This window comes from Eurosta solidaginis, chromosome 2, assembly GCF_040869045.1.
Source record: "Eurosta solidaginis isolate ZX-2024a chromosome 2, ASM4086904v1, whole genome shotgun sequence".
Taxonomy (NCBI): Eukaryota; Metazoa; Arthropoda; class Insecta; order Diptera; family Tephritidae; genus Eurosta; species Eurosta solidaginis.
The window spans coordinates 94494247-94522099 of record NC_090320.1 but is presented as its reverse complement, the minus strand read 5'-3'; the positions used below and the strand labels follow the sequence as shown (position 1 = coordinate 94522099).

The 27853-nt window shown below is 37.2% G+C and overlaps 1 protein-coding gene across 4 annotated transcripts in view; it reads right to left on the bottom strand.

The window, feature by feature from the left end:
* Top3alpha (topoisomerase 3-alpha) overlaps positions 1-27853 on the bottom strand; it is a 487070-nt gene that overhangs the window by 348504 nt on the left and 110713 nt on the right. For all 4 annotated transcript variants that reach the window (XM_067766003.1, XM_067766000.1, XM_067766002.1 and 1 more), the window contains exon 3: positions 5369-5684. In XM_067766003.1, coding sequence (XP_067622104.1) covers positions 5369-5684 — 316 coding nt within the window. The remainder of the gene's footprint in view (positions 1-5368; positions 5685-27853) is intronic.

The following is a 27853-nucleotide window of genomic DNA, read 5'->3' as shown; positions in this document are numbered from 1 at the left end:
GGCCAGCAACTAAACATGTCATCGAGCACCAAGCATCTGGGACTAACAATTGACTGTAAGTTGAATTGGAAAGTACGCATCGTAGAGCGGGTACAGAATGCCTGCATCGCTTTCCATGCCTGCAAATCAATATTTGGTAAGAAATGGGGACTCAAGCCAAGCATGGTACTTTGGATGTACGAGGCGGTGGTGCGACCGGTGCTTACCTATGGTTCCATAGTCTGGTGGGAAGCTCTAAGTAAGAGCTACAATCTCACCAGCCTGCAAAAAGTCCAGCGCACTGCGTGCGTTGGTGCCATAGGGCCCGGACGCACTTGCCCCACAGCTGCTTCCGACCCCATTTTGCACCTGCTTCCAATCGACGTGCATATACTTTGTACATCGTCACAAACCGCACTGAAACTCAGGGAGACTGGGTGTTGGAAGGATACTCAGCAAGGGCATAGTAGTATCCTAAAGAAACTTCAGGATGGTACATGTACTACCGAGACAGATTACTACCCTCGCAAACTGAAGTTTGAGTACGGTTGCAATACCACCATTCCAAGCAAATCGCACTATAAACTGTTTTATGATTAATAGGTCGGCCCCTGGTGGTCCACTTTCCATATGGAAAAGTTTCTCAAATATTATCTTTGTCAAAGGATACACCTGTACCACATTTCAAGCGAATCGGGAAGTAAATAAGATTTTTTGAATAGGTGGGTCCTGGTCCACTTCCCAGAAAGAAGTTTCTCAAATAATGATCTAGTCAAGAAAGTACCCCTATCTCAATTTCAAGCAAATCGCACCATACACTATTTTATTTAGAATAGGTCGGTCCCTGGTCCACTTCCCGGAAAGAAACTTCACAGGATCACTATCCGGGTGCGCACAATGAATACGATTTATAAATTTATATCAGACCTTAGTCCACTTTACGAAAAGAAAGAAAGTACCCCTATACCAAATTTCAAGCAAATCGCACGATAAACCGTATTATGCATAAAAAGCTGGTTTATTAAGAGGAGGCGTTTTAATTGCGGTTCGACGAAAATTTCGTGCAACTTTGGTGCCTTTGCCGAATGCTGATTCCCTATTGGATATTCTCTGCATTTCTGTTCATAGAGTTTCTACACTTTTAATTTGTGCTTCGTATATACCCCCTTCTAGTAGCAATTTACTTTATAAAGAGCTTGTTGATAATATTTCAGCCTTAGCATCTAGCAATGAAAATGTTTGCGTAATTGGCGACTTCAGTAAATTAGAATGGTCTACTTTTGACAATAGTAGGGAGCTACTTCCAAAGTCTTCAAATGCGTTTGCTGAATCATATGTGATTGACGGTTTTTCAAGATACGACCTTAGTCAGATTAACAGTTTTAATAACAGTTTTCATAGAATAATGGATCTCATATTTTTAAGTGATAACATGAACTTTTGCCTCCAGGAATGTCTGGACCCTTTGTCAAATCCTGGTCCACATCATGTTCAGCTGGTTCTTCATTTGGAACTTTATGAGTTTAATACTTACGTAGATGTAGAGGATACAATTTCCAAGTTTTGTTTTAAAAATTATGATGTTGATATAGTTAATGCGGCAACTGACTTTATTGAATGGGATACGCTATTTACTGAGGTTGATGCGACCGGTTGTTTCAGTATTTTTAAGAATAATCTAAATTGTATTTGTAGTGAGCACATTCGCAAAGGAGTTGAAAAAACTTAAGAATTTGAGAAATAAGTTTTTCAAAAAATTTAAAAATTCAAGGCTTTCTTTTTACAAAGAAATGTATATAAAATATTTGAACGAGTTTAAATCATTGAGCAAAGTCTTGAAGCATAACTATATAAGAAAATTCGAAGAGGATATTAAACTGAATCCGAAAGCTTTTTGGCGTTTTGTGAAGTCTAAAAAATCCTGTTCGAGTATTCCCTCTGTTGTATTTTACAAGGATACACAAGCTGATTCAACATCAGTTGCTGCAAATCTTTTTGCGGATTTTTTCAGCTCGAATTTTGAGGCCGACTCTAATTTGAGTAGTAGTGATTTTTACAGTGGCCTTGGTCCCAGTGGTTCCGCGCTAAACTTTGGGGCTTTTGAAATCTCTTTAGACGATGTTGAACTGGGGATTCGTGAAATCAATTTGTCGTCCCAGACTGATGTTGATGGTTTGTCGTCTCACCTTTTTAAGAATTGTTCAGCTCTCGCCTACCCAATATGGCTGCTTTTTATAAATCTCTTGGGCAAGGTGTTTTCATTGACGCATGGAAAATCTCCTTTATTACGCCAATTTTTAAATCTGGCAATAAAAATGATATCAACAGTTATCGTCCTATTTCTAAAATTTCGACTATCTCAAAACTTTTTGAATGTATAATAAAAAATAAAATTTTCTTTGCCATTAGTCGTCTCATTTCGGTAGACCAGCATGGTTTCATGTCGGGGAGATTAACTACCTCTAATTTAGCAGTTTTCTCCGAATACTGCATTGAAGTTTTTATTAACCGGGCCCAAGTTGACACCGTGTATACTGATTTTTCAAAAGCGTTTGATAAAGTTAATCATCGTATCTTATAATCGAAGTTTCGGTGGTTTGGCTTCCACTCAAGTTTTTTAAGCTGGATCAAATCGTATCTCTCAAATCGATCTTCTTCAGTTGTAGTTGACTCCCCATCGTACTCTTTCATTGCTTCTTCAGGCGTTCCTCAGGGAAGCATTTTAGGTCCAATTCTTTTTGTGATTTTCATCAACGATATTACTAGTTGTTTTAAATTTTCAAAATTTCTCTTATATGCTGATGACATGAAGATTTTTAGTAATATTACGTGTCCCGCTGACTCGTTGAAACTTCAGAGTGATCTAGACAATGTTGTAGCTTGGTGCCAGAAAAATATGCTTCCCTTAAATATTAAAAAATGCTCCCATGTCTCCTATTCCAAATCCCGCTCCCCTATCCCTACTTCATATTATATTGCAGGCTCACAACTAAGCATTGTTTCCAAAATCGCTGATCTTGGGGTGGTCTTTGACTAGAAGTTCTCGTTTCAAAGCCATCTTAATTATATTACAGCTAAGTCTTACTCTATGCTGGCTTTTGTCAGACGTTTCAGCTCAGATTTCTCGGATCCGTATACCTTAAAAACTCTCTTTACATCACTGGTGCGCTCGAGACTTGAATATGCTGTTATTATTTGGTGTCCGTTTTATTCCTGTCATATAATTCGTTTGGAGGGAGTTCAGAAGGTCTTTATAAAGTACGCTCTGCGCACCCTTCATTTTGATCTTCCTGTTCCGGCTTATGAATCTAGATGTATGCTTATTGATCTCGAGACATTAAATTGTAGGAGAACCTTCCTATCTCTCACTTTCATTTTTAATTTAATAACTGGGGTGTTTGACTGCCCCTTTTTACTTGAATGTATATTCTTTCTTATTCCTAATATTTGTTTAAGGAATCATGCCACATTTTACGTTGGGCTGGCGAGGACCAATTATGCGGCCAATGCTCCTGTTGTTAGAGTTCGTTAGAGTTTATCTTTCTCAAAAATTTTTCAGTTTTGGACTTCTCCTACTGTGAAAAAAGATTTAAAATGCTACTAAATGACCTGTTAAATTAGTTGGTAGTCTTTACTTGTAACTAGTCTGTAAGAAATGTAATAATTTCAAGGCTAAATAAATATTATTATTATTATTATTATTTAGAATAGGTCGGTCCCTGGTCCACCTCCCGGAATGAAAAGTTCTTCAAATATTATCTTTTTCAAAGATTTACTATCTACCGATTTTCTGGCGACTCGCGCCATAAATAAGATTTTTTGGAATAGGACCAAATTGTGAATCTAAAGCATTCTTAAACCCACTTGAACGCACACAAAGAATTTTATCAATATCTGTCCAGTCGTTTAGGAGGAGTTCAGTGACAAACACACAGGAGTGTCGTATTCGTTGTAAAATATAAAATTGTAGGATGTTTCCATGGTTTCTTATATAAAATTTTACTAAACATAGCGAAAACTTTGTTTTAATTCAAACTGCACAAACAAAAATTAAGTGTACTTTTAGGTATTACACTTTCACATTTCTAAGATAAGTCTATATCTTTCACCAACCAAACGAACTTAATTTTGCTAACAAAGCTCTTAGTTCCAGCATTATGTTGTTGATTCCAATGAAATAAAATGTATAGCGCAGTTAGGTTTTAGTAAAAAATGATTCAAAAATTTGGGTTCTTCTGTAGCCGAACTATGTGGAACTCAGGAAATAATAAATGAAATTAAGCAGTTCTTCAAAGCAATTTTGTTAATGTTTTTTTATAGATGCTTAATTTTTCCCTAAACCTTAAAACTGCATACCAGTATAAGCAGTATTTCCGCTGCTCACTATTATATCAATACTATTATCTGTAATTAATTAGCGAGACATGCTCAAATTGTTTTATACAATTTAGAGCGCGCCTATAATTATTCCACACAATTAGGATTAAAAAGCATATAGAATTAGTATGTAAGCAAATGGTTAATAAATGAATAGTAAAAAAAGCGAGCAGTGGGGCATTCATATGGCTGAGTGGATAAAGGCATTTGCTTTTACACTAGTATAAAGTATGGATGTTGGAGATGACGAAGAAGTGAAATTCAGAAACATGGCTTAGTAACCATCGCCGATTGTAAACTTGGTAATTTTTTTCTAATATCAATAACAAAAACAATTGTATAAAGCAATTTGAGCATAGCTCGCAAATTAAATACAGATAAAAAATTTTCTCAAATGAAAAAAAATTAAGGGTATGGGGTGTGAAAAATAGATAAGATTGGATTCTCAGACCTACTCAATATGCTAACAAAACTGTTTCGAGGGCCGTTCGAGCCGTTTCGAAGGAGTTCAACCACTAACACTGTGACACGAGAATTTTATATATAAGAATTTAAATTTATTGTGAAAAAAAGATATTTTTCAAATAGTGAGTTTACTTTGCTTTGAAATAAAAATAAATACTTGGTTGGATATACATACTTCCGAGAAGACTTAGGCCAAGCTACTCTTCCAACCTACATCGTCCTACTTTTTAATTTTCCCTACAAATTGACGGGACAGGACATACATATTTTATGCAGACTCCCAACAGCATCTGCAAGGCAGGCCAATTTACGCTCAGACGCTTTTCATGGCAGAAATACAACTCGCCTGGTGGCAATCCCGCTAAGATAAACTGTTTTCCAATTAATAAAAGATTGTTCTTAAAGTATTGACGTTGCTTTTCTCGGGACTTGAATCCAAGACGTTCGGTGTGGCAGTCTTGCACGCTACCTCCAAACTCGGGCGGACGCCGTTCACTTTGGTTAACGCACCCAACTGTAGCTACATTCAAACCCTTTAAATACATACCTTAAGTCAATGTCCTTTGAAAATTGATTAGTTTCCGTACGAGGATAACTAATAATACCTCTGGAGTATAGCTTTTCTGCAATAGTCATAGTTTCCTTTGCTGATATTTTTAGTTTACGAGAACCTAACTTTTCCATTTCCACTGTGTCCAAAGGAGTTGGCCGCCATTTATGTTTCGACTTAATTGTTACATTTTCGACTTTTGCTTTCGGGTCTGCTAGGCAGAGCAAAAGGTAATCTTCGCATGCGGCCTTGTCGAATGATCTATTACGTGACCAAGCGAAGTCTACAGTCAGGTCTCCAATCGTATGTAAAACTGTAAAACAAAAAGTTTTGTTTCAATAAAGCTTTCAACGGAAAGGTATTAAGTTAATAATACTATTAACAATAAAATTATTGGCCGCACAACTTCGATATGTGGCAGGGCTAAACGAAACAGCGAGCCACTTTATATTTCCTTTATACACCTTATTTATACATATAGATATTTAAATCGGTGTTCAATTGTTAATCTGAGGACTGGGGCTATATCAAACTGATTTTAACAAAGAGTAGTTGACTATGATTCTTTTGTAAGGAACTAATGTAACGAATTAACCCTATGTGTATGTATTGTATTTTATAAGATATATGCTTTTCTACCTTAATTATCTCCCAACTTCCAGAAATACATTTGTTAGGATTTTTTAGTTTTTACACGCAACCTCCTCGAGCTCGTATGTTAGGATTCGAGCCCTGTGATCACACTTGGAGGACTCGCTTCAATTGGCATGTAATCTTACGGACAGCTGCTAAAATCAGTTTCCCTCGCAAAAGTCAAATTGATTTGTCACAAAAACCATCTAGTTTTCTTCCCATCTCTTCCGTCTTAGTTTGCAAGGTGGCGTTTTTGAAAAAAAAAACGGACTATTTTTCTGTCTTCGCTGTTACACGCACCGCAATTTTCATACGTTCTGCTCCTTTTCATACTTCTATCGTCTAGAAGGTTCAATGTTGCGTTTGTTGTTGTAGCAGTGCTTCGCCCCATCCAATAGGTGCGACCGATCACAAATTTTCATCAATATCCTCTAACGGGAGTCCAAGGAAACTTGCTGTTTCATCAGGGGTGCACCATAATGAGAGGGGTGTTAGAGGCGTTGGTTCCACATTACAATTAAAGAGGTGGTTGGTGTCATGTGGGGACACATTGCACGCAGGGCATACATTTTGTATGTCGGGGTGGATTCTGGATAGGTAAGGGTTTAACCTGTTACAGTATCCAGATCGAAGTTGAGCTAGAGTGACTCGTGTGTGCGTTCCTCTTCCGCAAGTTTTGGGTACTGTTCTTTGAGTACTGAATTCAGCGGGCAATTCCTGGCATAAAGGTCCGACGCCTGTTTGTAGAGTTCACTGAGGACCTGCTTGTGTTTTTTTACTTCATACGGCTGAGTTCTCAGGTGCCGAATTTCCTCATAATGCTTACGGAGATGACTCCTTAAGACCCTGGGCTGTGTTGGCCCATCAATCAGATGTCCGTTGGAATGCACAGGTTTCTGAGTAGTCAACAGGAATTGTTTGGTTAGGATCTCATTCTCTCCCTGATGGGGAGTATTCTCGCCTCATTACGTAGATGGTGTTCTGGGGATTAACATCGCAAACGTCAAGCTGTGTAGTTGATTTTTATTTTTTTATTGCTTTTACTTAAAGTTTTAATGTTTCAATTTGTACTTATTATTAAGAATTCATGAACTTAACACCGGCTTATAATAATTGAATATATAATTATTATGTTTTTCTAAGAGAAACTGAAAAAAAAGAAAGATTTACTAGCATATTGCGATGGTACCATTTCGAAACCCGCCAACGTAATCATCGTCAGGCAATTTCGTAATGTTATCAAAGATTTCACCGAGATTCGAACGGCGAATCACACGGTGAAACTGCAGTTGCTTAACCACTAGGCTACCCTGCTGGTATTTGTTTGCATGCTTATTTCAGTTTTTCTCATTTCTACACTAACAACACAATTGAGACATTCTGGCTCTATTAATTTGTGTGTTGCGTAGATTTGTTTTTGTGAAGTTTCTTCTTCGTTGAGAATGAGAAGCTTTGTAAACTCATGCTCAGTGTACAAACTGAACACACCATTAAACAAGCAAACATAAATATGTAAATAATTTTGTTGGGCCAAGTATTTTAGTTAAACTTCTTGTTGTTTTTTATTTAATAATTTGGGAAAAATTTAAACAACGTGACATCAGGACGGACAAGGCGACAGCTGTTTCGATTATACCTTGTAAATCTCTTCAAAGCCTTTTCTCCCGGGAGTGGGAGTCGAACTCGCACTCCTACGATAGTTGAAATGGTTGTAAACGCATTCAGCTACGTCATGCCTGTGGTAAAGTTCTTCCCAATTGCCTTCTTTTTGCATATTTTAATCTTTTACACATTGCATACTTCGTATGCAATTATGTGTTAAAGCTATGCTTGGTACGGCGGTTTTCAAAGAAACTTTGGTTTTTGTTGCTTTTTTCGTTCTATTTATAGAACTACAACGAATTAACCAATTTTGTCTGTTTGTATGATTTTAATAATCGGGGATTGCCCATATTGCTTTTTTTTTTTCTTGTTGTTTTATTTGGAGCTTTTCTCCCGGTTTATCTCAATAAAATCTACTTTTTATTTCAATCAACGCGTTTCGACGCATATTCGCATCTTCATCAGGATTCTAATTTATTTTTTAGAAAATACGAAAAACAAAGTTATTAAATACAGGCAAATTAATATGTTACATATAAAACTGATTTTACATTTTACTAAACTTACATTGTTGATAACATTAAATTCGTCTACTTGTTGAGCACATATAAACATATATACACATAACATTAACAAACAGATACATTTTGTAAAAAAAAATTAAACCGCACAACACGTCTTTATTCGTCAAACTTTTGCATTGACTGTGATCGTTGTAGCATAAGCGCAGTTTACAAAATGTATCTGTTTTTGATGGTAATTGAAGACGCGTTGAATTTATGTTTATGTGCGAGTCTTTTGGCCCTCCGTCTATCTTTGTCGACCGTAGAATGCATTATATATTGTCGGCAAAAAGCGCTCGCGCATTTTTTCGCATCCGACAGCACTTTAGGCGATGGAAATTTTGTCATTGTGCTTAGACGGATTCGATAGGGACTTTACGGAGGACCAAAGCTTACCTACACCGGCAGTGAGTTCGCCGTGATCGACCTGTCTTATAAGGTCACGTTCTCTTGCTAAATTTGCGGCCTCCGCCGGAAAGTGAGGCCGAATTTCGGGAATTCTACCGGCGGGAATGAAGAGAACCAAGGCGGATTCTATGACCTTGCGGAAAGCACGTTCCCCTTGGCGAGCATCAGTCGGGAGAGGGAGGGCTGCAAAACGGTTGTCTGTAAAGGATTTGCATTCGTCCCACTTTCCTTTTTTAAAGCTTATGAAAGTGCGTTTTTCTGTGACGATGAAGTCGACGGTACGCTCGAGCGAAATAAGTATAGGCAGGTGGTCGGATGCCAATGTTACCATCGGCAACCTGTCAAAAAAAATGTCGGTTGAGTTGTCTAGTCTAACAACTCTTTTTGGCATTACAGTTTACAACCTTGTGTTAATGTAGTTGTCAAAGACGTCAAAATCTTACAACTGATTACTAGCAGATGTCTCATACAATTTTGCAGTTGTTTTGAAAAAAGGTAACGTTTTACAAGACGGTTCACCACCTAATTTTTAACAAAAATTTTCAAAATTGGTATCAAAAGACACGTTTTGACCTCCGATTTTAGAATCCGAAAACAAAAATTTTAAATTTAATTTCTGTCATATCATTTCGGTTATAATTTTCATGTGGTTGTTGTATTTTTCCGGATTTTTTGTACACACTAATGCAGAAAGGCGTTGGATCCACCCAGGGTTATTTTTGCAAATTGCGGCCGAAGGCCGCCAACGCAGAAAGATGTTCTGTGCAAAAAAACTATGGATCGGGTATCATATTTCAAACCCTCTCGGGGCCATTTTATGGGTTTTTGTAAATATTTTTCGACAGAAATAAAATTTTTAATTTCCGCTTTCGAATCTTAAAAACGGATATCGAAACACATCTTTTGATACTACCTTTGATAAGAGTTAGATGGTGGTCTCATAAAAAGTTATCGAATAAAAACAAAAAATTGAAAGCCGGTGGTTAAACCATTTTAATCAAACAATAATCAACAATTTTGTACACATTTATAGAAAAAACAACGTTTAAATGAAGGATTACATTGAATAACTTTTTGACTTTATAGAGCGACATTCCAAAGTTGGACGAGGCAAGGCGCAGTTCGGATGCAGCCAAACTTGGTGAAATTATGCGAACGTGAGACCCATTGATACTGTAACGAATTTACTGCAAATCCTCTTATTTGCAACCTTCTGCTAAGTTCGAATCACTAAACTGTTGAATAAATAACTCCAATATTGAATAATGGAAAAATGGCCTTTATTAAAGTACTTCACAATAACACTTATACTTTGCAACTAGCTTGCTTAATAACCAAACTGATTATAGCTTAAATGAAACTGATCTCTCGCCTCCACTGTTGTCGCCCTTTTATACTGCCCGACCTCCTCGTTGCATATTTCTAGGCTTTTCTAATTCCAGAACTTACTAGTTGCTTATAAATTTCTCAGCTACAACTACAGATGTGTAATTTTTATAGCTTTTCTCATACCCCATGCGCTTGTATGTGTGAGCGACACTTCCACAATCACAATTGCATACTTTTAGGAGCATTTCAGATAAGATATCTGCATGTGCTTGTGCGTTGCTTCTTCGCCGCATGCACGCGTATGTGTAGACATAATGATTGAATTATTGATGTGAATTCACGTCACTGCTTAGCATCGGCCTAGAGATGGCAGTACCCGTTAGTGCCGCTAACATTTGTAACACTGCCCTCCGCCTAAGACTGATCGCCCCGATCAGACAAATCACTCGATCTAAACGCTGCCAGCATCTCCAAATGCACCACTCTTCTACTTCGTGGTTTCCCAATGGTTTGTGTGCGGTAGATGGTGTCACTGATCTTTTTCACAACTTTGTACGGGCCTTCCCAACTGCACCGAAATTTGGATAGAACACCTTTCCGCCGGTGAGGGTTGTATAACAGTACCAAATCTCCCGCCAAGAAACCTTTCGAATTATTGTTCTCATCGCACCTGTGTTTCATCGTACTACTCAATACCCTCGTTCGTTCCTTCACACTCTGTTGTTTGGCCAATAACTACTTCGTAGAGCTTGCGCTGGACGGATTTGCTTTGCATAATCAGTATCGTTCCGACGCTTCACAACAGTAGTGTGCCCTGGCTTGAAACCCCCCTTGCATTCTTTCTGCGAAATTCTTTCCTTCGTTTTAGTACGTCCGTTAGGGCTTTTCAATGCCAGTGGTTCTCTCACAGGTACCTTCGGGTTTGATTTGTTTGGCCCATTCGTTCCATCAACCCTTGCCCGATCTGCTGCCTTTGACTTTTGCGGTTTTTGTCGAATCTCTTTCACTACTATTATTGACCAATTTTTCTCCTAAGGGACAACTGTTTTTATTTCTTTACAAGTCCTATATTGCCGGCATTTTTCAGCCTGGTCGAGTATTGTCCTAAATCAATCATTTCCTCAACAATCTGGTTGCTTGTTTGTTATTATGCTACAAATTTTCTATCCTTTTGGATGAAAACGAGCGCGACATGTCTTACTGCAAATTTATTTATTTATTAAGCGCTTTATTTATAATAAGGTTCTCTTTGTGACTTTTTCTTCATTTCTACTGTTATTACTGGTGCAAAAAAAATTCTTTTCTCTTGTGGTATCTTTTGGTGTGTTGCATGTTTCCACTGACATTCAGCTATGTAATCTTTGAAGCATTAATTGTGATATAAATATCAAATTCGTTATTTTTATAATGGGTATGTGATTAGAAGCATATGAAGTACATGCATTTTCAAAAGATTGCCCATCAAAACTTTTGCAAAGATATCATGAGCGTCCGAAAAGTTTACTCAAATTTTTGGTTTGCTATCGAACTTATACCGTGCTGATAAAGCTTGTCTCAAGAAAATATTCTGTTAATTGAAGCATTTTGAGGGTTATTGTTTGGAAATGGGTTTTTAATAGTAAGCTAATAAGGTTTTTGTTTAAAAAACAAAACAGGACTAAGAATATGAAAAAGGACTAATTTAGGCCTAATAAAATTTGTTCAAAACATAACAAAACTCAAATCTACCCGATGAATGTCAACTCTGGTTCGCATTTCTCATTAACATACCTGGTTGTCGCTGACATGAAAGCAACATACAAAACGGCAATTTTGGCAATTGACATTTGCTTTACATATACTTTTGCTTTTTGCTTCTGTGTGCTCGGTATAATACAAACGTTGTAATAGCTACATATTTTTTCATTAAAGAACATAATTGAGAAGAAAACATAGCAAGTTCGTGATTACTTCTACTGGATTAACAGCGTGAGTATATTCCGTAAACATCTTAGACATTTTGGCATCCCTTGCGGGGAATCTGCGGCCTTCGGAAGGTTTTCTGGACAGTTACATATGTTGTGCTGAAAAATTTATTGCAAAGCCATTGCTTCACAACGTAATCGCTGGATGCTTTAACACGGCACATGTGTTTTCCTGCGACGTAACCTCAAATTTCACCTGTCTTCTTAAGTACATGAGCGTTTTAGCAAATAATTGGCCGTAGAATAATATTTTGGGTCACAGCAATGGAGAAAACGATCAAGCAACTGCTGTCTAGCAAAACAGCGATTCTAAATTTTGCTTCAAACACGCGCAAAACGGCGAAAGCAAAACAAACGAAAGGCTTCTTACAAGCTAGAAAGGAGCTTTTGACACAATATTGGGCTAAATTCGTCAGCCTTCACGAACAGATAACCACCGAGGGCACTGTAGAAGATATGGAAGCAGATGGAATTTCAACGCCGTCAGACTTCGATGAGGTGGAGTGTGCTTATACCGAAACAATGAGCGAGCTACACGATCTTTTCGAGGGCACTCCTTCTCTTACCAACACCTCTATGTTACAGCCTTTCCAGTCAACGCAGGTGGTTGCTCAACCACTTCCCCGCATACGCATTCCACCATTCGATGGTAATTTTCTGCAATGGTTTACTTTTATAGATCTTTTTAATTCCATTGTTACGTCTAACACGTCCTTAACCAATACGCAAAGACTGCAGTACTTGAAGAACAGCCTCTCAGGGGAGGCCAAAACTGCGTTAGACCATATTACGACCACAGATTGCAATTTTCAAATTGCTTGGGAGCTACTTCAATCAAAATATGAAAATAAGCGGGTAATAATCAGCGCTCATTTAGCAACGATTAGTAAATTGCCAGCTGTTCAAAAGGAATCTGCTTCAGCACTGAGACAATTGATTGATACGATGACTGCGTCCATTCGCGCGCTAAAAAATCTAGGTCGGCCAACTGAACACTGGGATGATTGGTTAGTTTTTACAATTACCAACAAATTGGATGCGACCACTCGCAAAGAAGCTTTCCCTTAAATCAAATGACAATATTCCAACTTTTAATGAACTAACAGAGTTTCTTACAAGAAGAACCCAATCACTTGAAATAGTTCAAAGCTTTACCGAAGTGAAGCCTCCCGAAAAAGAGCATGTTCCAAAAAAAGGAGGCATCACATCGGGTATTTCTGGTTATCACGCTGCATCTGGACGCTGCTCTATTTGCGGCGGTAAACACATTTTGATGTTTTGTGAAGCTTTTCGCAAAAAGGCGCCACAGGAGCGCTATAGCTATGCACTGCAAGCAAACCTGTGCATTAATTGTTTACACGGCGGTCACCAGCAATCAACTTGTTCCTCCGAGTATCGATGCAAAACCTGCAAATCCAAACACCATATAATGCTATATGAATATTTCGCCAATAATACGACCAACGTTAGTAAGCACCCCGTTGCTTCTCATAATGCATCTTCAGCAAGTCATTCCACTCACTGATTGCCGCCGGTTTTGATCGGCACAGCACTTATTGAGGTTAGGGCAGAGTCTGGACATACGGTAGTTTTGCGAGCTTTATTGGATAGTGGGGCAGAAGCAACTTTCATAAGCGAACCTGCTGTCAACCTACTACATTTGGTGAAATCTAACGTAAAGGTACCTATTAATGGCGCCAATGGGGGAAAAGTAACTACCGCTAAGGGATTAGTACGGTTTCATGTACGGTCGCTGAAATCTGACTACGAGCTTGATTGCATCGCATTAGTGTTGCCTCGAGTTGGTAAATGCAAAGATATATCTCATAAATTGCTGTTAAACATAAACTAAAAAGTCAATTATTGAAATTGGATATTTAAACTTATAAATTATTGAGACGGTGACTCCTAAAATAAAAAAAATAAAAATAAAAAAAAAATAAAATTTTAATGATGCCCCAGCTAGAGTGTAAAGATTGCACAGCAAAAATACTGCAAGTGGAAGATATGCTAACATGCAGTGGGGGCTGTGATAATATTTTTTGTGTGAAGTGTAGCAATTTAAAAAGAGCGGACTTAAAATTTCTAAATGAAAATTTAAATATTAAATGGTATTGTAACCAGTGTAGCTTATCAAACATAAATACAAAATTTATTGAAATAAAACATTCTATTGAAAAAAGTGAATCAAAAAACTTAAAAAGATTAGATGCTAAAGAAATAGTGGAGGATGCAATAACGAATAAAATGCAAAAAATGAAAAATGACTTTACAGTTGAAATAAATGCAGTAATAGAACAAATATTTAGTGAAAGATGCAAAATATTGAAACAGGAGCTCATAACTGAGATACATAAGAGTCTGAACAGCAGCTGCGATAAATTAAGTGAAATGCGTGCTGAAAAGAAACAAATAAATGCAAACTCATCATATGCAGAAATGGCAAAAAGAAACGCAAACAAAATAGTTATTAAACCTATAAACAACAAAAATACAAAAGAAACTAAGAAAGCACTAAAAAAAGTAATCGAACCAACCGAAGGTCTTATCACGACTGTTACTAACATAAATAAAGGTGCGATAATAGTTGAGTGCAAAAACAGTGAAGCAGTAGAAGAAGTACAAAAGAAAGTAAACAAAGAAATAGGTCAAGAATATGCTACGGAAGAATTGAGAGAAACGAAAAAGCGGAGAGCGTTAAAAATAGTGGGGCTCTCAACAAAATTAAATGATGAGAGAATTATTGAGTGTGTAAAAAAACAGAACGATATTGAAGATAATAAAGAGTTAAAAATTTTTAAGGTTTATGAAGATCGCAATAAAAGAGAAGAAAGCTATAATATTATTATAGAAACAGATTGTGAAACGTATGAGCATCTAATTGAGAAGAAGAGAATAAAAGTTGAATGGGGCAGTTGTAGAGTTTTTCAACATATAAATGGACCTAGATGTTTTAAATGTCTAGGTTTCCAACATAAAGCTAGTGATTGTGCATTTAAACAAGCATGCAGCAAATGTGGTGAACAGCATGATGTTAAAGAGTGTAACTCAAACATCATAAGATGTGTTAACTGCTTTGACTTGGTGAGAAAAAAAGTTATAGATGTTGAAGTGGATCACTATGCCTATAGTACTAAATGCCCTGCATATATACGCTATCTGCAGAGCAAAAAAGCGAAGAAATAGCAACGAAATAAAAACTTTGAATTTAAATGTATATATTTAAATATATGTAGTATTATTTCTAACAAAAATGAACTAGAAAATCTTATTGTGGAGCAGAAACCTGCGTTATTATTGTGCTCGGAAACATGTGCCACGGGTGATATTAGAGAAGCAGAGTTACATATTAATTAGATGTGACTCACATAGCAGACACACAGGAGGTGTCTTAATATATGCTCACAACTCTGTGAAATACAACGTTATATATAATAACAGCATTAATAATAACATTTGGTGCATCGTAATAAAACTAAAAGAGTGCGATAAAAAATGGCAAATAGGGGTTCTATATCACTCACCTAATACGAGTGATCCTGACTTCTTAAATTATCTAAATGAAATATTGTTGGAAAAAGTTGAGTTAAGTGTGAATTGCTTCGTGGTTGGAGACTATAACATTAACGTTAATAATGCCAACAACACCTATAGCAAGAAATTAACAGATATGTTTAATGATTTGGCAATGAGCCAAAAAATACTCTTCAACACACGTATCACAGATACAACAGAAACAAAAATCGACCTTCTATACTCAAATTCGAATGATGTTATTTGTCAAAACATGGACAAGTATAAAATATCAGATCATGAAACGATAGAAATAAAAATTAATACATCAGCACCATATAAAATGAGAACAACAAAAACAATTACCTCATGGGAGCTTTATAATAAAGAAAATCTACTTAACTTGTTGCGCGCATGCAGTTTTGTGATAAATGATTCAACCAGTATAGAATCCCAATTAGACATAGTAAACAATGCAATTCTACAATGTATGACAGGGTTAACATTTGAAAAAGTAGTGAAAGTAAGACTTATGAATAAGTGGTATGATCATGAACTTACACAATTAAATAAACTTAAATATAATCTTTTAAATGAGTCTAGGAAAACCGGAAATTGGGACAATTATAAAGAAATAAACAAAAGATACAAAAAACTTATCAAAAAGAAAAAGGCGAAATATATGGAAAACAAAATCTTAATTAGTAAAAATAATAGCAAAGAAATGTGGAAAAATCTAAAGCAAACCATAAACCTGAAAAAAGATCATCAAGAAATAAACAAAATTCAAATATAAGATAAGCAAATCGAAGAAAAGACCGAAATTGCGAATGAGCTCAATAACTTTTTCGTAAACAGTGTGTTAGAAATAAACCAAAGTATCGAACATTTTGATATAAATTTAACCGTATCTGATAGCAGTTCGACATTCAAATTTAATAAAGTTGTAGCAGAAGACATTGTCAAAATAGTTCGGCTATTCAAGAACAAAATTGGTGGCAAAAATCTTTTATCAGAAGGAGTTTTAAAAGATTCAATAGAGTATACAGCTTATTTTTATGCAAAAATTATAAATGAAAGCATGGAAACGGGCATTGTACCACAAAGATGGAAAACGTCGACCATTATACCAGTAAAAAAATAAAAAATACGTATAAACCTGAGGAAATGCGACCTATAAATACACTACCATGTGATGAAAAAATTATGGAAACAGTTATAAAAAATAAGTTAGAAAATTACTTGGAAGACAATAAATTAATAATAAGTGAACAATCGGGATTTAGAAGAAAACACTCATGTGAAACGGCACTGAATATAGTGATCTCTAACTGGAAGGAAGATCTAAATAACAAAAAAGACACTGTTTGCGTTTTCCTGGATCTGAAAAGGGCATTCGAAACAGTGGACCGAGACATTTTGCTCCAGAAAATGAAAGTCATGGGAATTCAGGGTATAGAATTAAAGTGGTTCCAAAATTACTTGACTGGCAGAAAACAAAAATCCATAATCGGTGATGAAGTATCAAACGAAATTTCGGTCCCATTAGGGTTACCGCAAGGTTCTGTATTGGCTCCTTTATTATTTTTGATTTATATTAATGATATTGTTAAAGCTGTAAAGTACTGTAACATAAAACTGTATGCGGATGATGCTCTGCTTAGAATAAGTGAAAGTAGTTTAACAACTGCATTGACAAAAATGCAGTGTGACTTAGATAGTTTATATAAATGGCTATGTGGTAACAGACTTAAACTTGAGTAAAACAAAATATATGGTTATTAGCCGAAAAATCGAAAGCGAAGTTGCGAGTATTCAGTTCAGGGTGAAAGATGAAATGTTAGAGCAAATAAAATCAATAAAATATCTTGGGATTGTAATTGACAACAAACTCAAATTTGATGAACATATTCGATACACTGTAGGAAAGATAGCTAAACAAGTCGGTTTTATGCAAAGAACCTGTAAATTTATAAATAGAGAGTTTAAGGATATTGTATACAAAACATTGATTGAATCTAGTTTTAAATATTGCCCATCAGTCTTATTCATTATACCAGATACAAAAATAGATAGACTTCAGATATTGCAAAATAAGTGTATGAGATTTGTGTTACGGGAAAAGTCAGATGCGTCGATAAGCGACATGCTAATAAAACTAAAATGGCTAAGTGTCAAACAAATTATTTTTTATTATACTATGAAAATGATCTTCAATATATGAAAGGGAAATGTACCTGAATACTTAACAAATAATGTTGTATATATAAACAAAACCCATAATTTTAATACCCGTAGAAAAAATGATTTTAAACTGCCACTCTATAGAACTGAAGTGGACAAACAAAACCTTTTCCATAAAGGATTTAAAAACTTTAATGAATTGCCTAATGAAATAAAAAATTGTGAAGAAATTTATGTATTTAAAAGCGGATATATGAACATTGTAAAACCTTACCTATAAGATAAGTTCTAGAATGTGATTTAATAAATATTGTTCAAACTAGGCTTACGCTGTAATAAATAAATAAAAAAATAAATAAATAAATAACCGCACCCCATCAGTACACATTAAATCCAAGGACGTTACACATTTTAGTGGTTTGGATCTTGCTGATCCTACGTGGAACGTGCCGCAGCCGATTGATGTGATTTTAAACGCCGGAGATTACGCCGCTGTTTTGTTAGGTGGAATACAGCGTAGTGGTAACAGTAATTTGATTGCTCAAAGTACACGACTAGGTTGGGTGATATTCGGCAGTTCTGCCAACAGTGAATATCCTAACGCCATGCGAGATGTGATTGACTGCTATAACAGCCAACTCGATCTTGACCAAGCACTGCGCCGCTTTTGGGAAGTGGAAGAAGTTAGCTCAGCACCTAGTTTATCGCAAGAGGATCGCTTCGTAGAGGACAATTTCAACCGCTCTACACGGCGAGCGGTAGACGGTCGCTACATTGTCCGTTTGCCAGTCAAACCAGATGTTGACCTTACGCAACTGGCCCCATCACAAAATGATGCAATTGTGCTTCTCGCCCATCTAAATCGACGCTTGTCGCGAGATCCGAATATGCGAGCTATGTATGAAGAGTTCATGGACGAATATGCTTCGCTGCAGCATATGGTAAGAATTAATGTGGAAGACCCTGGAGCGACGCCCATCTGTTACCTCCCACACCACGGCGTCTGGAAGGCATCGAGCAGCACTACAAAATTGAGAGTTGTTTTTAATGCTTCAAGACGCTGTTCAGTGGCAAATCACTAAACGATTGCTTATACTCTGGTCCAAAACTTCAAAACGACCTAACTTCAATTCTAATCAATTGGCGTCGATACCGAGTGGCGCTGACCAGTGACATTGCTAAAATGTATAGGCAAATCTTAATCGATGAGAGAGATACAAATCTGCAACGCATTGTTTGGCAATCAAAAACGCAGCAAGCACCTACACATTTGCGACTAAAAACTGTCACCTACGGTATGAATTGTGCGCCGTATTTAGCCATCAAAGTACTGCACACTTTAGCTGGTGACGCAGGCTCCCGTTATCCTGACGCTGCTCATATCCTACTCAAGGAATTCTACGTTGATGATGTACTGACAGGGGCAGATAGTATAACAGATGCTTGCAGACGACGTGAAGAACTACAAGCCCTTCTCCAAACCGGTGGTTTTGCCCTTCGAAAGTGGAACTCCAACTCAAACCAAGTATTGCAGTCCATCGATCCCGGTGATCTTGAATCAAAATCGGCACACGAGTTTCAACTAGACGGTGAGTTCAATACCTTGGGGTTGATCTGGGAAGTGAGAGATGATTGCTTGACCTATGCAGTCAAGCTTGACTACACAATAACCACATTCACAAAGAGGCAATTACTTTCCGACGTCGCAAGGCTTTTTGACCCTCTTGGGTTTCTAGCGCCGTTAATCATTCGGGGTAAAATATTTATCCAAAAGCTCTGGCTGACTGGTTTAAACTGGAATGATAATCTTCCTGAAGATTTGCATGAAAAATGGATATCCTTTCGAAACGAACTTAAGAGCATTTCCGAAGTTCGCATATCTCGATGGATTGATACATATCAGGGTGCGAAAGCGTATGAGCTGCATACGTTTGCGAATGCATCTACCAGTGCATACGCCGCTGTTGTGTATTTAAAGGTTGTAACACAATCCTCTGTGCACATTCACCTACTTATGTCAAAGACACGTGTCGCACCACTAAAAAGGGTAACAATACCGCGCCTTGAGTTGTGTGCTGCGGTACTAGCCGCACGTCTAATGGAAAATGTAAGAAACACGCTTAATTTAACACCTATAACGTCATATATGTGGTTAGATTCTACAACTACAATATGGTGGATACGATCCGAACCAGCTGCACTAAAGGAGTTTGTTTCAAATCGGGTTATCCAAATACAAGAAATCACTAATGTAAGTGACTGGCGTTATGTTAACACAAGGGACAACCCTGCTGATTGGGCCTCGAGAGGATTGACCATTACTCAGCTTTTGGACCATCATCTATGGTGGCATGGACCCTCTTGGCTTCAACAATCAGAAGCCAACTGGCCTAAGATCATGGTGAGCACCCCAGAGAAAATTGCGGAATGCAAACCGATCCAGGTTACAACAACACACTTACCCACATCCGATACCTTTATTTTAGAAAATTATTCAACACTAGATAAACTCTTAGCTGTAACTGCATGGTGCTTCCGATTTATACAATCCTCGCAAGGCATTGCTCATGAACAAGGCATGGTGTGCATTTGGAAGGAACGTGAATCTGCAATGCGATTCTGGATTAATCGTGTACAAGCCCTGGCCTTCTGGAGCGATATATCAACTCTTAAAGACACTAACACAGTCCAGAAAAGAAGCAAACTTTTAAAGCTTAATCCCATTTTAGACCCAAACGGTATTCTTTGTGTTGGTGGACGATTGAGGAACGCCAGTACTCCATACTCAGAACGACACCCTGTAATTCTACCAAAAGACAGTTATCTTACAACGCTGGTTATCAGACAAGGTCATCAACGTACCCTTCATGGTGGTATTCAAGCCACTCTTCAACTTATACGACAACGATACTGGATTATAGACGGCCGAAGAACGGTGAAACGTATAACAAACAGCTGTGTACGCTGTTTTCGTTACAAGTGCGTGCCACAGTCGCAAATCATGGGCGATCTTCCCCCTGCACGCTGTAATATATCGTTTCCATTCATGCACAGTGGGGTGGATTTTGCTGGCCCCTTCAACATAAGAACAACGAAAGGCCGAGGTCACCGTAGTTTCAAAGGATATGTTGCTCTATTTGTGTGTTTAGCCACAAGAGCAATACATCTTGAGCTCGTTAGCGATATGACAACGGAGGCTTTTCTGGCAGCGCTGACTCGATTCACATCAACCCGTGGACTTTGCTCCGACTTATACAGCGACCAAGGCACTACGTTCATAGGCGCAAACAACCTGATACAAGAAGATATCAATGCCTTCAAATCTCAACTACAACAGGCCACTAGTTTCCGCGCCGCGGTGGGCTTGACCTGGCACTTTATACCTGCAGGCGCATCTAACTTTGGGCATCTGGGAGGCCGGTGTCAAGAGTATGAAGCACCACCTCCGACGCGTAGTCCACACCACTACATTAACTTTTGAAGAGTTCTATACGGTTCTGAAACGTATAGAAGCGTGTTTGAACTCACGGCCGATTACTGCATTATCCGACGACCCACAAGACCTATCAGTGCTTACACCTGGCCATTTCTTGACTGGAAGAGCATTACTGACCTTCCCAGAAGAAAATCTTCTTGATGCAACTAATGGTTTACTAAAACGCTGGAAACTACTGAAACAAATACAGCAAAACTTTTGGCAAAGATGGTCTTGTGAGTATTTGCATAGCCTTCAAACGCGGAATAAATGGCGTATTCTGCAGCCCAACGTCATCATTGGTCAACTCGTCTTAGTCCGAGATGAACGGTTACCTCCTATGTGTTGGAGTCTTGGCCGAATAGTCGATACGCACATGGGTCAAGACGGAGTAGTTCGCGTAGTCTCTATACGGACGAAGACTACCCTAATCAAACGACCTTTGTCAAAAATTTCGGTGTTACCTGTCGACACACAACCAACTCATACATAGATGGAGATCACTATGTGCGGCCCAAAGACGGTGGACGGCACAAGGCGCTAATTTCGCCGTCGATCCGTCGAAGGTGGGCGGAATGTTCAAAACATAACAAAACTCAAATCTACCCGATGAATGTCAACTCTGGTTCGCATTTCTCATTAACATACCTGGTTGTCGCTGACATGAAAGCAACATACAAAACGGCAATTTTGGCAATTGACATTTGCTTTACATATACTTTTGCTTTTTGCTTCTGTGTGATCGGTATAATACAAACGTTGTAATAGCTACATATTTTTTCATTAAAGAACATAATTGAGAAGAAAACATAGCAAGTTCGTGATTACTTCTACTGGATTAACAGCGTGAGTATATTCCGTAAACATCTTAGACAAAATTATTGATTTTGTTCGTAAAATTACAACTTTCTTGTTTGTAAAAAATGTTCCTTTTTTTTAAATATTAATAATATTTTAGATTAGATAATATTATTATGATTAAAAAATGTTTACAAAATTTTATTTATATGAAATTTTTTTTTTCTTTGTTAGTTAACTTTTGTTCCTTCTTCCTGAATTAATTGGGTACAACGCAAAAATACTGCGTCAAATTCTTTAGATTACGTTCATTGAAAAAGTTAGAGCAGCCGTTAGGTTAATGAGTGAATGCTACACTACCGAAGATGGATTTTCTGAAGTCCGAGAAGTTTAAGCATTATGAGAGGTTATTTAAGTCTTTCAAACATTCAAATGTAAACATTCCGGATAAAAATCGTAGGCCTATCGAAGGTTCCCTTCCAGCTCCGACTATGGACGCTGATCCCAAAGTTCCTTCACCTCCAGTTCTTCCACCACCAACTTTGAATTGATAATTCTGTCCTCACCGAGTCCCTTAGCAGTTCAACCATCGACATCGAAGGCTCATTCAGCTGTATCTACCCTACCCTCCACAAAAAGGAACCAGGTTCCCCAAAACCCCTCTGCGGAATCTGAACCGTAGGCTAGTATATTGATTACTGTCCCGATTAAAAAGTCGATTTTCGTGTCCAGATTCGAGAGAGACACTACAGAAGAGGGCCTGAAATCGTACATCATAAGTAAACTTAAATCTGAAAATTTGACTATTCGTAAATTTAATTTAAATTATCCTAGAAACATTTCGTCATTTAGGATTGACGTATCCGCGCAACATTTTGAAACAATTTTGAATAATATATAATATATGAATAATATATTAATATATTTTATCAAAATGTAAGAGGCCTACACACGAAACTAACTGAACTGTACTTCAAATCATTTAACTGTAATTACAATATCATCGCTTTTACTGAAACTTTGTTAAAGCCTCATATTTTTAGTTCGGAGATTCTTTGCAATGATTACCAAATATATAGAAATGACCGCTTGAACAGAGTTGGAGGTGGAGTTTTGCTCGCGGTACATTCTTCTATACCTTCCGCTAAGGTTAATTTACCTGTTATAGAAGCTACGGAATTTAAGTGCATTAGAACCCAGCTGGGAATAGGTTTTACCTATATTGCCATTTGCTATATCCCAACATCTTCAGATCACTCGGTGTATATGAATCATATTTCGTTACTGAAAGATATCAGTTCAATGTTGAAGCCTATTGACACGATAATTGTCTTGGGTGACTTTAATCCGGCCATGGTATTGTACCGGTTTCTTCAAAATTGTCCAGCATCGACTTTCTCGGTCCAATTCTGTTCTTGCTATTTATTATTATATTATGATATTTGTACCACAATAAAATATTCCAAAATTTTAATGTATGCCGATGATGTAAAACTTTTTAGGTCCTATGCGTCTTTTGAAGAACGTCCCTTGCTTCAAGCGGATTTAAACTGCTTAGTTTCTTGGTGCAACGCGACTTCAATGCCGCTGAACATCAATAAATGTAAGTTCATGTGCCTCTCTCGGAGATCTTTGCCAGCAGCCTCTTACGTAATTGATAATTTTTGTCTTGTATCAGTAAATTATTTTGTTGACTTGGGAGTCACGATGGATGCTAAACTTAGTTTCAACCTTCATATTATGCCTACTGCCAATAAGGCTAGATGTGTCCTATCATTCGTGAAGAGATAGTCTAAAGAATTAAGGGACCCCTATGTAACCAAAAAAAAGTTTACAAATCGATCGGAACCCAATATAAAATTATTACTGCCGGAAAGCCTGCCGGAAAGCATCCAAACACATACATATCAATAAACTTTACATCAACTACAATAAAACAACAACACCAAACAAAATGAGGAACTATTACAAACAGATGAAATACAAATACGGGGAACATATCTGCATGACACTTAAACATTTAAGCAAAGAGAAAATAAAACTCGCGAAGCTCATGGAGCCACTTAAATTTCTACTAAAATGTAAGAGGTACGAATTAATCCCAAGCCATTTATTAAACACAATCAAAAACGTAACTATAAATACAACATCTGATAAAATAAGGAAGCAAACCAATAAAACCAAACACATTTTCCTATTAAAAATACTGAGCATAGAAATAACACAAACAAACATAAATATTAAAACGTCCAAAGATGCAATTTTTCACGCACAACAAAAACTAAAACGCACACTGAGCGAAGAAGAGCTCAATGCATTCGTCGGTAAACAAAACTTTTTAAGCCAAAAAAGAGAACGATTAACTCAAAAATAGAAAACCTAAAACACGAACAAATACGTAAACTTGGTATCGACATCAATAGAGATTGGTTCGTCAACAAAACGAATATAAAGTTTCCCGAAGAAGTAATGTGGCTTCTCTCACTGGGCAAAAAAATTACGCTACCAGCTACGAGGAAAAACTTCTCACCCATACATTTGATAGCCGAAGTAGAATAAATAATTCAAGGTCTGGACAACGAGAACGACAAAGAAATAGCCCGAACCAAATTAAGCAACAAAATACTTCAATTTAAGAGACACATAAAACACAATTCGGCCGAGAAATTTATAACAGAAACATACAACAAAACTAAAGCGTTTTTAAAACTAAACGAAGAAGACGTGATTGTGACAGACGCGGACAAAGGAAACAGAACCGTCGTCTTATACAAAAGAGACTATGATGAAAAGGTTGAACAGCTACTAGGCGACAAGAACACGTATAAAGTGATTAGAGCCGACCCAACAAATACACTACAAAGAAGAAACAACAATATCGTGGACGAGCTTTACAAAGGAAAATACATAACTCTAAAATAGAAGTACAAACTTACTAGCTCAGCGGCAACCGCCTCAAGACTGTATGGGCTACCAAAAACTCACAAGCCAGACTTCCCCTTACGTCCCATTGCGTGCTCAGTTAGCGTCCCGTGCTACCAATTAGCCAAGCACATAGGAAAAATTCTAAAAACATTAATTTCCGAAGATTACAACATAAAAAACGTATTTGAGTTAAAAGAAAGAACAAAAGATATGAATATAAGCGAAGAAGATGTATTAGTATCTTTTGATGTTGTCTCACTTTTTACAAACATACCGACTGCCCTTGCCATTAAGATTATAATGAAAAAATGGGATAAAATCCAGCATCACACAAGCATACCTAGGAGCAAATTTCAAAATATTTTAGAATTTTGCTTAAAAGATAATAATTATTTTATATGCAATAACAAAGTATATTCACAATCCTTCGGAATGCCTATGGGTAACCCCCTTTCCACCACGATCGCAGACATTATAATGGACGATCTTCTAACTAATACATACTCGGAGCTCAGCAAACATCAAAAGAGCATTAAATTCTTGGTGAAGTATGTGGACGATATACTTGCCATTATCAAAAGAAACGACGCAACTTCAATACTAAACACACTAAACCAATACCACGGCAGACTTCAATTCACTATGGAAATGGAAGAAAACAACAGCATTCCTTTCCTAGATGCACGCATACATAAAGTTAATAAAGGCCATCAGCTTCTGGGCGCCTAATAAATTTCCTATCAGCGCAACCACGAAAATACAAAATTAATACTGCCAAAATTTTTATAAACAAAGTTTTGACAATAAGCCATAGCCAATTTCATGACGCTAATATACAGAAAATAAGAATGACGCTGAAAAGAAATAATTACCCAAACCACCTCATATCGGACCTAATACAATACAAATTACATGAAATGCAACAGACCCCAAATCAATCACCAACAACAACCAATAAAGAAACAAAGCAATACCATATTGTCACTCACATTCCCAGGCTAACAGAAAATCTAGCACAAGACATAATTAAACAGCAAAATATCACAATAGCCTACCGATCTAACTACACGTTATCAAGATGCTTCACAAAAACAAAAACCCCACTCAACATAGAACAACAAAACAACTTGGTTTATAAAATAGAATGCAAAGGAAACAACAATGAAAATTGCAATAAAATTTACATAGGCACAACTAAGCGCGCATTGGGCACGCGAATAGCCGAACATGAAGCTGATATTAGGAAGCAAAAACAAAACACAGCTCTCTCGCAACACGCAACAACAAACAAGCATATGATTGATTTTGCAAACACGAAAATTATAGACAAGGAAGCCAAAGAAAAAACACGATACACATTAGAGAGCTTACGGATTTTGCAAAACAGAGATAAAACGATGAACAAGAAAGAGGACACAGACGGTATCGCGGCTAGCTACCTATTATGCTTATGAGCTTTAATATTATTTAGTTAACTTTAGTATGACAAGTGTACCACATTAGATGGTATCGTTTTTAATTGTAAAAATCAGTTTTTTAGTTTAATGACAACAATCAATGTCTAAATTCGTATTTTAGCTTCAATGTATAAATACTAATGTAAGTGAATGTTTTCAATTTATTGGTGTATGAAACTATGTTCTTCTAGAGATTATTTTAAATCATTAACTGTTGTTGTTTGGTATTTTTTGTTGTTAAAAATATAGATCCGCCCCTGAAGATGCCAATGAAAGTTGGCGAAACGTTGGCCGTAAGGTGAAATAACTCGTTTTATTTGCACTCAACCCATTTAGATCGAACGAGCTTAAAAATACACAAAAAAACCCTTTTTATCACATTAGTTAGACCGATACTATAATACGGATCAGTAGTCTGGAATCCGCGATATCAAGTTCATGTAGATAGGCTTGAGTCAATACAGAAGCAATTTTTACTTTTTTCTTTAAGGAATTTTCATTGGGACTCTGCATATAAATTTCCACCTTATTTAACTCGGTTAAAGCTTATCAATCTTCCAACTCTCGCTAGCCGTAGAGAAATGCTAGGCGTATTATTTATGGCTAAACTACTGAATGGACTAATTTCTAACCCCTTTCTTTTGAACGAAGTAAACTTCAATGTCCCATCACGAGTGCCAAGACATTACAAACCTCTTCTTTTGAGGCAGTGCAGAATTAATTTCGAATTAAATGAACCTTTTCGGTGTTTGTTTCGTGATTTTAACTCTCATTCGAATTCGTTTGTCATAACGGATTCACTTTTTACTATAAGGAAAACTGTCCTATCCTATCTTAACTCGTAACCAAAGAAAAAAAAAATTTAAAATATATAAAAAAATCTTTATATGCTAAAAGCGTTAACTTATTTAACAATTTACTATATGTATAATTTTCAACTGTTATGTATATAATACTCAGCTGATGATTTTATTGCGGCTGCATGCTCACCAAAATGTAGATCCTGATCAAACGTCACACCCAAGATTTTGGGGTGAAGGACAGTCGGTAGCGTGGTGCCATCGACGTGCTTGTTCAAAATGGTCGACATTTGGGACGTCCATGTTGTAAATAAGATCGCGGAGGATTTAGTCGGTGATAATGCCAGGTTTGCGAGGCGAAAAAACTGTAGATATCAGGAAGGTAACCGTTTGCAAAGCTCATCGATCTGTGCGCCTGTGCCTGTGACCATTATTGTGCAGTCATCGGCGTAGGAAACGATAGTAACTCCTTCTGGTGGCGAAGGTAGCTTTGATATGTAGAAGTTAAACAAAAGTGGGAATAGCACACCACCCTGTGGCACCCCTTGTTTAATTCTTCATGGTCTTGATGTTTCGTTTCTAAATTGCACCGATGCCTGCCGACCACCCAGATAATTTGCGGTCCACCTTTTAAGACATAGGGGAAGAGTAGACCCTTCCAGGTCTTGCAGTAACGTGCCAGCTTTTGATAGGTCTAGCGCAGCGAGTACTGTTTTTGGTGGGGGTTTTGATGTAAACCGCAGTTTATCTGGGTGCTAATGGCATTTAGCGCGGTGGTGGTGCTATGGAGTTTTCTAAAGCCATGCTGATGACAGGTTAGCTGGAAATTTG